The following is a 12237-nucleotide window of genomic DNA, read 5'->3' as shown; positions in this document are numbered from 1 at the left end:
TATATATTTTAACAATTTGAACAATAAACATTCTACATACGTGACGACCAATAATTTAATTTAAATTTAGGTGTGAACTACTCAATGATTTAGGCATTGATGAATAAACTACCTATTCGATCTCTGATGATTTTTCCAGAGTTTAGGTATAAATTAGAAGATTAAACACTATAAAAGGAATTTTAACAACTCATTGAATGAACATGTAATAATCTAATTACAAATTAATCGATAGAGTGATTTATTACCCCATTTTGAACTGTGTATTTGTTGTTTGTTCGGTTAGTACTGACCTTGGGATGCCTCTCTTGCATTCGACTCGTTCAACCATAAACATTACTCCCATATCTCTGAATAGTAATGAAGTGCGGTGAGGAATGGTTCAGTTCGTTTGCTTCATTTACCCGTGATACATTATAGACATCAGGGATATAATAGGAAGAAAATGCTGATAGCAGATTTGACTTTGACATGACTCATCATTTGATTTCGATTGGATACATTGTAACTTTTGTTACGTGATTTTTGGCTTTTCTTAGTAAGCGATAGAACAGTTCAGGTGTATGCATTGACTAATATATCACTGACATCAGACAAGAAAATGTATGAGAGGGCGCCAAGTGATTTACTACAAAATAAAACATACACCTCTCTTTAAGCTGAAATTTCTAAATCCAATTGACTTACTTGCCAAATTATAGGTTAGTTGAAATTAAAAATAGATGATTGGTATAAATAGGTCTCTATAATAGCAGTAAATATACTATAATGCAAATTATACAAAATTTGAAGGTAAAGGCAAAGAAACACTCTCGAGAGAACGGTTCTAGAATAAAATTCCCGTATCAGCTGTCCTTTGTTAGATCGAAGATAAATAGAACTCGTTCTTCCTAGTTCCAAAAAATAGTATCTAAACCTTTTATTAGCTCGAAGACTACCACAAACTCCTATTCTTCGGAAGAATTGGAAATACAAGTCGAAACGGTATCATGAAACGCCTAAAAAGCCATTCAAAGTGTTACGATCTGATCGAGACAAAACGTGGTATAAAACGGAATATAATTTTCGACAACTCACTTCATTTGCAAAAACCCGACGCTACCTTGAGACGTTGAATACTAATATACCATAGACTTATCATCTATTGTTAAAGAGAATCCGGCGATATAGAAAAAATACTATAACCCAAAACGAAATTCGCCGATTTGGAATAAAAATAGTGGAAAATTCGTTAATAACGATACGTAATATGTACTATTCATCCAATCTATTCAAAATCTAGGCAGTCACTGTTACGTCGACCGAAACATACGAGATGGTTTTTTCCGTAGCTACTTTTTTCCATAAGATTCGCAGACCCAGGCTACAATTGATTCGTTCATTTTAACCGGAGAACGAAATAAATGAATTGGCATGTGTGGGGATATTTAATGTACCAACAGAGTGTTCTTTCGCGACGCTACCCTAGTATTATAAAACCTTTTAGAATTTTATCAAAAATTCGTTACAAATACAATATTATTAGTTAAAATCAAAAGGTAATGAATTTCCTAAAGTAATATTTTCCAATGAAAAATCATATAATTGTTTAGTGCTAATCAATAATTTCAACCCAAGACTGAAAATTATAAAAAACAAGGATTTTTTATAACCTTCAATTAGGGCATATTCTGGATGAAATCAGCAGCAGGAGAGTTTTTTCAAAAATCCAGTTTCTGATTCATACTTGGACAATGACCTACTACCAAGGAAATTTCAACTAGTTACTCTGATTTCAGTCGTTAAAGCCCAAATGATTTTATGGTTCAATAAGGTGTTCTTCACTACGCAATCGGTGAAATTTGTGATAATGAATTGTATTTTAAGGCACACTGTACACATTAACGGATCGCATGTTAGAACGTTGGGGCCCCGTTAAACTGTCATGTTTTTTCCAAAAAATGTATTTTTGCCACAAATATACGTTAAGTTTTTTATGATGTATTTTGAGCCACCCTGTACACATTGACGCCAGGTTTTTTCCCGAATAATTTATTTTTGCAACACTTTGTACAGATTGACTTTTTTTTTGTTTAATGATATATATCAAGTCACCCTGTACATATTGACTGCATGTGTTGTCTTAAATGATGTATTTTGATACACCCTGTACACAATAAAGTTAGCGTTCTATGTCTTTTACACTTCTGAAAATGCCTAAATATTTTTCTTGACATCGAGACGAATCTATTGATGTCGAAATTATCGAATTCAGACGGATGGAAGTGAAAACCGGAAATGGCCATTTTATTGTAGATTCGAACTCTCCTCGACATGGACAAACCAAATTCACCATTAGTGTTCTTCTTCCTTAATGTTTATCAATCGAAAGTTTTTATTTTTCTATAAATCGTAAGAAAATTGTAAAAAAAACAAAATTGACAACTTATCCAAGAAAATATCTATAGTAAAATATTAAATATAAATGAGTAATCTTTTTCGATAAGTTGTCAATGTACCTTTATGGCAATGAATTACAAAATATACTTGTTTAAATAAATGTTATATGATATTAAACAATAGCTCATTGTCCAGAACTACCTCGTATTAATAATTACGCAGTTAAATAATAACTTTTCTTGTTTACCAGTCCAGAAATAGAACACAAACGACTTCCGGTGGGGATAACCTTCAAAAGCAGGCAGACCCGGAGCCCCCGTGCTCATTTGGCCAAGCATTTGTTCCAGTTGAAGTTATTATTATTATGTTGGTGAATCATTATATTGTGAAACAAAATAAAGTTGTTTTTAAAAAGTTTATATTTAAAACTCAAGTAAAAAAGTGGCGCAGTCGATAGGATTTCTAAAAACGTAGAAACTCCAAGCCAACAAAGAAGAGAGGTACCAGAGAAGCTCCTACAGTGATCCCCAGATCTTCAAAGGAAAAAAAACAAATGAAAGCAACCCAAGTGGAAGGACTGCTTTATGAAGTAGGATTTCATCCTCCACACCGAAGGGAAGCACGACAAAAGAAAAAGATTCAGTAAGAAACCAAACCAACCCTGTCTTGAGAGTCCTGTGGATTAGTGAAACCTCTGACAGCGAATCCCAAGGCAACCCCAATCGTCAAAACCTGTTGAAACCTCCTGTGAATCAGGAACACCTAGTGAAGCCCCTGACGGAAGATTTCAGCAAACCAGAATCGCTAATGTAAGTGACTTTGAATCATCATCTTAACTGATTGTATATCGAAGTTCTCTTACCCATCACATTATCACCCAATTTCATCCAAAACCAAATTGAAACATAAAATTCTTCATACAGCTGAAGAGAAAAGCCAATTGAAAAAAAACGTTCTTCACACTGCTGAAGAGAGAAAGTGAAAATAAAAGTAACATATGAAGCTTTAACATTACAAAATTTTACATGATGGCTAACACAAATGAAAATTTACCAGAAGTCAAACCATATAAATTATGCGAACTATTTAAATTAATACCAGATTATGATAGCGACAGCATTTTATTAAACACATTCTCAAATGCATGTGATCAAGCTTTCTCATTAGCTACAAACGATCAGAAATGTCTTCTCATTACACATTTCAAGAACTGATTAAAAGGAAAAGCAGCAATTTTGATAAATTCCCAAAATCCTATAACATACACAATGCTTAAATGATTACTTGGGTAAACAAATCCACCCTTATGCCAGAACAAAAAGACGCACAAAATACGTTAATCAATAACATGAGGAGTCCTTTAAGCTGAGAGTATATTTTTCTTGTATATAAACCTGACCACACCGTATAGCTGAGAGCATATTTCATCTATCCCGGTGAGTCCGTTCCATGTAACCACATGTATTGAAGAATACCACCAAGAATTCAATTTCCAGTCAATTATTATCAGTATTGATATCACCTTTCATTCAATTTACCTTATCACAATATCATTAAATTTTGAACCCTATATAGACCAGTTCATTGAAAACCAAAGTGCACTGCGGTATAGTTATCCTTATTATGCAGCGTTCGGAACCGTACGATAATTATCGTACACATACGATAATTTTGTGCCTACGTACGATGTACGATAGCATATTATTATCGTACGCAGATTGTACGATAATTTCTATCATGATGAAAAATTTGAGAATTTATATTATTTCACTCATGCGTTGATAGTCTAAATCGCACTAGCATGATTTTATTTTGTCCAATAAAATCTTGGGAAAATACCGGGAAATACAAGTTCTCTATTCCTATTGGTCCTTACGATCCGCTCTACTAAGTTTCACCACTGTCGATACTGTAACTTTATCCAGCGCCTGCTGTACACGCTTTCTTATTGGTTAGTATAGCATCTACCAATGCGAACAAGAGAATATAAGTTCGATATTTCGATATTTCGATTATGTTCACACTTCATATGTATCGTATATTTTGTATAGAAAAGTTGGCAGTTATTTCGTTATATTATTATGATTATATGTCTGTATTCACTCTGACAAACGGAATTATTCAAATTAAGTGAAGAAAGAAGTAATTTTCTAAAGCAGCAAAATTTTGATTACACACTCGGAGTGATTGTTATCAATGGCAAGTAGGTATATTTATCAAATACATTTTTTCAGTGGCTGTATATTTTCTGTAACTTACTAACCTATTAATTATTTTTTATCTGTGCAATGAAGAATGAGTCCTAAATGCAAAGTAAATAGTACGAGCAGTCAACTGACTGAATCAGACTCGGATATCACACCTCCCAGAAAAATAACCAAGATCAACAAACATCGCCAGCAAAAATTCAGAGACGCCTGGCTTAAAAATGATGATTACAAGGAATGGCTTAGTAAAGTGCCTGACGACCAGTACAAAGCTAAATGCCGTACATGCAATGTAATAATGAATGCAGAGTTGACTGTGATAAAAAATCACATGACATCGAAAACTCATCTTCGAAAGCCTTTAGCATCTCAACAGTCAATTTCTACTTTTATAAAAAAAACTGACGAAATCAGCACGAAAGCCAAAGCAACTCAAGCACTTGAATTAAAGTTATGTGGTTTTCTAGCCGAACATAATATATCCTTCACCACTTTAGATCATTTGACAACACTATTGAAAAGTTCTGTGCCAGACTCTGAAATTGTTAAGAACATGCAGATGAAATCGACGAAAGGAACTGCGATAATAAAAAATGTCATTGCTGAGGCCGAAAAAGAACATCTGCAAAAAAAATTGCAGATCAATCGGTTCAGTGTTTTAATTGACGAATCAACTGATATTGGGGGCATACAAACGATGTGCATCATTGTGAGGTAAAAAATAATAATCATATTTCACTGCTTTTACGGATAATAATTATCTATTATGTGTTTTTATATTTTAAATTTTGTAAAACAGGTTTTTTGACGCTGAAGAGGGTCGAGTGGTCAGCAAGTTTTGGGATCTCTGTCAAATTTTCGAGCAAGATTCGGAGGTGGAGAGTGCTACGGCAGAATATTTGTTCGGACTAGTAATGAAGTCCTTTGAAGATTACGAGATTCCATTAGAGAACATCATTGGATTCGCGTCGGATGGAGCCAGTACAATGATGGGAAAAGATAACTCGGTAGCTTCAAGATTTCTCGAAAAATGCCCTGGCATTTACATTTTCAAGTGTATATGCCACTCATTGCATCTTTGTGCCAGCAATGCATGTAAAAAATTACCAAGAAGTTGTGAAGATCTGGCTCGTAATGTCTATGGTGAATTTAAAAACAGCGCTAAACGACAGCACTTGTTCAAAAAGTTCCAAACATTTTTAGACATTGATGTTCACAAAATTCTCCGCCCAGCACAAACGCGTTGGTTATCTTTAAAAGCGGTCGTTTCGAGGATAATTGAACAGTGGCCTGCACTCGAATTATACTTTAGAGACCAAATGCTAACTATTCGATTAAAATCTGTTGAACAGATTGTCCAGGCTCTCAACAATCCGATCATCAAACTATTTTATCTTTTTCTGGACTTTATACTACCTAAATTTACTAAACTAAATGAACTCTTTCAGTCATCGTCGGTAGTTGTTACAAGCCTCCATGATAAAATGTGTAAAAGCTATCAAGAAATTTTAGAAACGTACATGTCCAGAGATTATATTTATCGAACCGATTTAAGTGAACTAGACCCATGCAATGAGTCGCATCGTTTACGTCCGGAAAATATGTACTTCGGAGTTGAAGTCAGAAAAATGCTAGATCAGGTCGAAATTCGCAATAATGAAAAATTAAAATCAGATTTCGCTACGACTTGTACCGATTTTCTAATTGAAGGTTGTAAAGAAATTAAAAAGCGCTTTGATTTTTCAGATCCTGTTTTAAAATTAGTCTCGTATCTGAATCCGTCAAAAGCAATGTTGAGAAAGACCAGAGATATTGTCCCCAGTTTGCTGCCCTTGATGAAGGCTTTGCCTCGTATTGCATCAAGTGATCAACATCAAATAATCGATGACGAGTGGCGTCAATTACCGTCTTTCGAGCTCCCGGCAGGTATTGATGTAAATGATCCGGTCGATATTTTTTGGGCAAAGCTGTTGGAATGTGAAGAAGGAGATCAAGGAATGACTTTTAAAAACCTTTCAAAATTTGTGCTCGAAACAATTTCACTTCCACACTCGAATGCTGACAGTGAACGCATATTCAGCAAAATTAACTTGATTAAAACTAAGGCTCGCAATAAAATGACAATTTCGACGGTAAACGGCGTGCTATTAGCTAAACAACGAGTTAGAGGTAAAGAAAACGATTGCACAACGTATGATCCATCACAGAGTGAATACAGTCGGATGAACAAAGCGTTACTATACAAAAAAAAAATTACTACAGAAAGCACTGCTAAAACGGTTCAAGATTTATATAGTGACGCGGATGTAGAGGAATTTAATAATATTTTAATGCCAAACGATTTCTAAGTGATAAAACAAATAATTAATCTTTATGAATACCTTAATTATATTAAATTATTTCTTAAAAACTATATTAAAATATAAAAATTATATTTTCTGTTTTTATGAATATAAGTGTATATTGATATATAAAAGAAATTCTTTCATTTTTTATTTCACTACCCATTCATATCCATTTCTTCTTTATAAATACAAAATTTTGGCGTGTTTCATACCCAACTTGCATGGGAACAGTGAAATTTTGTCTGAGTGAATTTTAAGCTTGGCGCGTTTATTGAACTTAAAGTGGAAAGGGAATCAGTTCAGGTCTGTACCACGTGTAAAACATTTGGGTTTCAGTGTTCTGTTGATTTGACAGCGGTGGTTTAAAAAAGATAAACTATCGAGTACTTGCATGCATATCAATATTACAATTTATATGATTTATTTATCTATAAGAGACAGTATCCTAAAAAATACGATAATTTCGATCCATGTACGATAATTTTACGCCCCTGGGTACGATAGTCAGTCCACTTCAAGTTGCTAACGCTGTTATTATGTCACATTTAGTTTCATTGAGTTAGATCTATGTTATTCAGGTAGTTACTGGTACAAATAGGTGATTTTGGTCAGTAATTAATCATTTTGAAATTGAAGTTATTGTTTACCAATATAAGACTTTTCTACAGTATTGGTTGCCTTTTTGATATTCATGTATATATATTATTGGGAAATATTAAGTGAAATAGTGATTGTCACTTGGTATTTTTGAGATGATTAAACATAATTAGTTATTCTTGTTTGAACTTAGCTTAACGTACCCACACATCTGTCCCACTGAGCCACCCGTGACTAGTTTATATGGTTTCAAACTGGGCACTTAAAACGCTTACTTTCTGTGGCCAACAACTTTTGAGATTTAAAACATCAAGTCAAATTCAGAAGTAAATCTTTTTGTTGCTCCATATTTTCTAACTATCCTCTGAACAGTTAAAAAGGCTATCATGAATATGGACATTGACATTCAGTTTCAGTTACAACTTCAAGTGTTTACTTCATCTGAAAATTGTCTTTTTATAATTTAAGCATGAGCAAGATGGAAAATCACATCGGTGATCATTCTGGAAAAAGTTATCATAATATCAGTGATAGTTCAGACAAGGTTTCGGAAAATCAAGGTGACTTTAGCGAAATCATCGGCAGATAGTACTAGAGAGGGCACAAAAGCCGAACTCAAAGGAGATACCGTAGTGGTAAAAGGATTAACGTCAAATCTGACCGACAATGACATTTTAACGTATTTCGACCAGTTTGGCAAAATGTTGGAGTTTACAATGCCGTATGATACTATCAGAAAGCAGATGAAAGGTTTTTTCATTATAAGATACAAGTCTGAAGAAGTTGTGGACAATCTGCTAAAAATTTCAAATCCGATGATCAACAGAACAAAAATCATTGTGAGCAGAGCTTTGCCAACAGGAAACAGTGTTGAGATACGGAGCACACCAGTGATCAGAGGTCGTGAAAGCAAAGGAAGTTACGGCATTCAAAATCTGCAGAGAAGTAATGTTGACCTCGCCAACTCCTCACGTCCTAGGACCTACTAGAGTCCTCGAAGATTTTCCGTTGTAATTATGCGTTCATCACGCCCACGGTGGCAAAGATACGAGCCTGAGCCTTATTAGAAGTCCCACGTGTTATCCATATTCAAGTAGTCTTTTTCATATTGTATCTTGATTATTTTATTCATTTCAGGTATTATTGCTTAATGTAATTGATATTATAGCTTTTCATTCTGATTTTATTTGTTCTTTCATAGATTTAGAATCATATTGAATGATGGAAGTCCGAAATTCCATATAGATCGTATTCATATGGAGGTCAAAAAGAGTTTTTATATGTTTCGTATTTATATAAAATATATGATATAGAAACTGCAAACAATGCTTTATAAATTCCGTTCCGTAAAAAATTACTCACCTCTCAAAGAAATTGAACAATTATACAGAGCATTTCTTTAATGTCTCCTCTTTGTTTTGATCGGGTCAACTCAGAAAATTAAATTTTGGGATAATGCAATTGATGCATGAATACTTTATTTTGAAGTGGAATTGGTAGAAGAAACTTTCAAGATGGCGGCTGGGCGCCATCTGGGGAAGAAAATTAAATGGAAAGGGGGGTCTAGTGACAAATCCTTTTGAAGCTCCTGACAAATGCTTCACAACCCTAAAATATCAATGTCGATATCTTCAACTACTACAAAATGGCGGAATTTTTAATAATTGCCTGAATACATTGACAGTCAACTACATAATATGAAGTAATAAGCTTGAGGTCAGTTGAAAAAATGCTCGAAATGGTTGCCTTGAACTTCTTGACATAAGAACAACCTATCCGATATTTCACGCCGAACATTTTCGAACACAGTAACGTCAATATATCTACAAATATTTATTATTTTCTGCGTATATCCCATATTGAAGCAGGTTCAGTTTTGTACACCTTTTGTTTCAGCCCAAAAAAAAAAGTCCAAAGGTTTCAACTCTGACGAGCGGGCTGGCCATTTTGTAGGATCTCGACGGCCAATCCAAAGACCGGGAAAAGTGGAATCCAATAAGTTGCTTACTTGTCTGGAGTAATGTGGTGCTGCTCCATCTTGTTGGAATACAATATCCATATCGAATTCATTAGAATTCACTTCGACGATTTCAGTGATGAGAGGGTGAACAGTAGCTTCCAGCATATTCAAATACAGTTCCCCTGTTAGATTTTGATCAATAAATAGAGATCCTATATTATGGTTTCCCAATATTCTTGCCCAAACGTTAATTTTTTTCTGGATATTGGGTATGTGTTTCCCGGAAAACGTGAGGGTTGGTGTAACTCCAATAACGGCAATTTTTTTTGTGAACTTTGTCGTTGGTGTACCATTTTAATTTTGTATGGATGATACATATTCCTCTTCAAAAGTCTCCACACAGTAGAAGGAGACACCTCACAAACGTTCACGACAGAATAAATAGACTGTTCATGGTTAACTACCATCTCACCAATTATTTACACTTGCTGTTCTTCCGGAATAGACGGATGACCTGGGGGATTTTTGTGATGTACACTACCGGTATCAAATATGTTCTACAGATGGGACGATTCGGGAAACGTTCATTGAAAATCCTTCCGCTCTCGCGTCGCACCGTAAAGAAAAATCGCTTCAATTTATTCTTCCAACGAACGAGAATTGACCATTTTAGAGATTATTGACGTGGTACCTTTCTACAAGTAAAACCGAAAGCTAAAGGAGAATATTCTAACTGAACAATGATGTTCATTGTCGTACTGACGTTTTCTGACGTTTTTATAAACAAAAAATAACTCAACAAACCGTATCTGGTTGTTAAAAATGCTATATGGCAGATAAAAAGGAATATTTCTAGAAATACGGTACCGAAAACCAAACCAAAGAAGTTAACAAAACGTACAGTATTCAGCCCACCAGTGGCGGAAAGTGATACCAACAAAACAAAACCTCAGATATATCAATACAGTCCAAAAAATACTAGGAGCAGCAAGAAGTGATACCATATCTTATACCTGTTGTGTTTTCATTATCCTCTTGATCTACAAAAAAGAACGAAACGGATATATATCAACTATTTTTGATTGAAATTTCAACTAATTTTTGTATCTAAGTCAAATCATACTACCTGAAATGGACACTTACCTAAGGGATTTTAATATATCGGAAATATCAACCATAGAGTCTGAGAATATCCAAGATGCGAATTCATTTTTGGTTAAGGGTAGTATAAGATTTTCTATATTCCACACCAATATACGAAGTGTTCAGAAAAATTTTCTAAAACTTGAGGTAATGCTTGACCAATTTGAGGGTAAGTTTAATGTAATAATACTGACTGAATCTTGTTGAATAAAGAACCCACAAATGTTCAACCTGAAGATCTATTCAAAATGTTTTCAAAAAATTTCGATATCTCAATATAAGAATCATCTTTCATAAAACTGCGCTTACTCAAATTGTCAAACATAACCTTACGCAAAATGAAATTATGCACACCTACCAGACGCGATTCGAAACATGAAAATATTGTACTACCCAAAATCCAAAAAACTATAGGTCAATGTAACTTCTTATACGTGGGTCAGAAAGTATATAATAATATCTTGCAGGATCTGAAAAAAAAATTAAGGTATACATCTTTAAAAAAATTATTATCAAATTATTTGATTTCTAATACCATTTCAATATTTCAAAATTGTTAAATAAAATAAAACAGTAGGAGTAGTATAGGGAGAATAGGAAAAGAAAACAACTATATCTGCAGGTAAGAATAATGCTTTGTGTGTATATGTTGTTTAGTTAAAAAAAATAATCTACAATATTAATGTAATTACATAAGTATTTTTGTTGTATATTTATTCAAACATTTACCGAATGTATAAATAATGTCTATGTTTTTTTGAGAATAAATATCTATCTATCTATAGTCTATTTCAAAAGAGTGTAGAGTAATAAATCATGAAGTGTCATAAAATTTGCCTGAATTTCGTTGTCGTCCATGGGCGTAGGCAAATCTTAGGATTATTAAACTTAATAATTAAAGTAAATTAAAAATTACAGACATAGATAATAATAAAAGGCCATTTTTGGGAAGTAATTTGGTCTAAAACTAAGTACCTACATGTATTTAGGTAAGTAAAATTTCTTTAAAAAAGATTAAGATTAATTTTAGTGGTTCTTGTAAACTTATTTATTATGCAATTTGGGTTCATATACTTGAGCATGATTTCTCAAAAAAGGGTTAACACTTAGTTCCGAGGTGCCATGTCATTATAATAATCCCTTTTTGACCCTGCCCACCAATCATGCAATACCTATTAAACCCAGGTAATTAAGAAAAAGGGTTTAAATATATTGTAATGGTGTCTCAAACATTCGAGTTATAATAGTAATTGTTACTACACCAATTAAACGTACAGTGATATTGTGATATAGAAATAGTGAAAAAGTTATAAAATGGGGACATTTACTCCAAAGAAAAGAAGTGTAAAAAATTCTCCGCTATCTGTTTGCGAAAAAGTTATAATTTTAAATGTATATGATTGCATAAAACACGATCACCCTAGTTTGTCTGTGCAAGAAAGTGTTGAGCGATGTGCCCGAATGACTGGAATTGGACAGTCCACGATTTTTAAATTATTGCGAGAAAGAAAGATATCAGGCCAGGTAAGTCCATGCAAGAGAAAATCAGGAAGACCAATAAAAATCTTAGATGAAGACACCAAATGTGACATTCGAAGAAAAGTTC

General features: G+C 33.7%; 1 protein-coding gene and 1 long non-coding RNA gene across 2 annotated transcripts in view; one reads left to right on the top strand and one right to left on the bottom strand.

Moving 5' to 3' along the window:
• LOC141486146 (uncharacterized) overlaps positions 1–12237 on the bottom strand; it is a 216556-nt gene that overhangs the window by 12328 nt on the left and 191991 nt on the right. The window contains exon 5 of the long non-coding RNA XR_012467668.1: positions 10632–11101. This is a non-coding gene — a long non-coding RNA (uncharacterized lncRNA). The remainder of the gene's footprint in view (positions 1–10631; positions 11102–12237) is intronic.
• LOC141486142 (protein FAM200B-like) lies at positions 4012–7458 on the top strand. The gene is made up of 3 exons (XM_074183864.1): positions 4012–4582; positions 4674–5300; positions 5386–7458. The coding sequence occupies exons 2-3, from the start codon at positions 4675–4677 to the stop codon at positions 6932–6934; spliced, it is 2175 nt and encodes a 724-aa protein (XP_074039965.1). The 5' UTR covers positions 4012–4582; position 4674; the 3' UTR covers positions 6935–7458.

Source organism: Leptinotarsa decemlineata, unplaced genomic scaffold, assembly GCF_025532065.1.
Source record: "Leptinotarsa decemlineata unplaced genomic scaffold, Ldec_3_MD MMD2_tig00026347_RagTag_RagTag, whole genome shotgun sequence".
NCBI classification, from domain to species: Eukaryota; Metazoa; Arthropoda; class Insecta; order Coleoptera; family Chrysomelidae; genus Leptinotarsa; species Leptinotarsa decemlineata.
This window is presented reverse-complemented; position numbering and strand designations above follow the sequence as displayed.

Coding starts and splice junctions, on each gene's coding strand:
- LOC141486142 (XM_074183864.1), top strand. CDS start 4,675: ATGAGTCCTAAATGCAAAGTAAATAGTACGAGCAGTCAACTGACTGAA. Junction 5,301..5,385: donor ACGATGTGCATCATTGTGAG/GTAAAAAATAAT, acceptor TTTGTAAAACAG/GTTTTTTGACGCTGAAGAGG.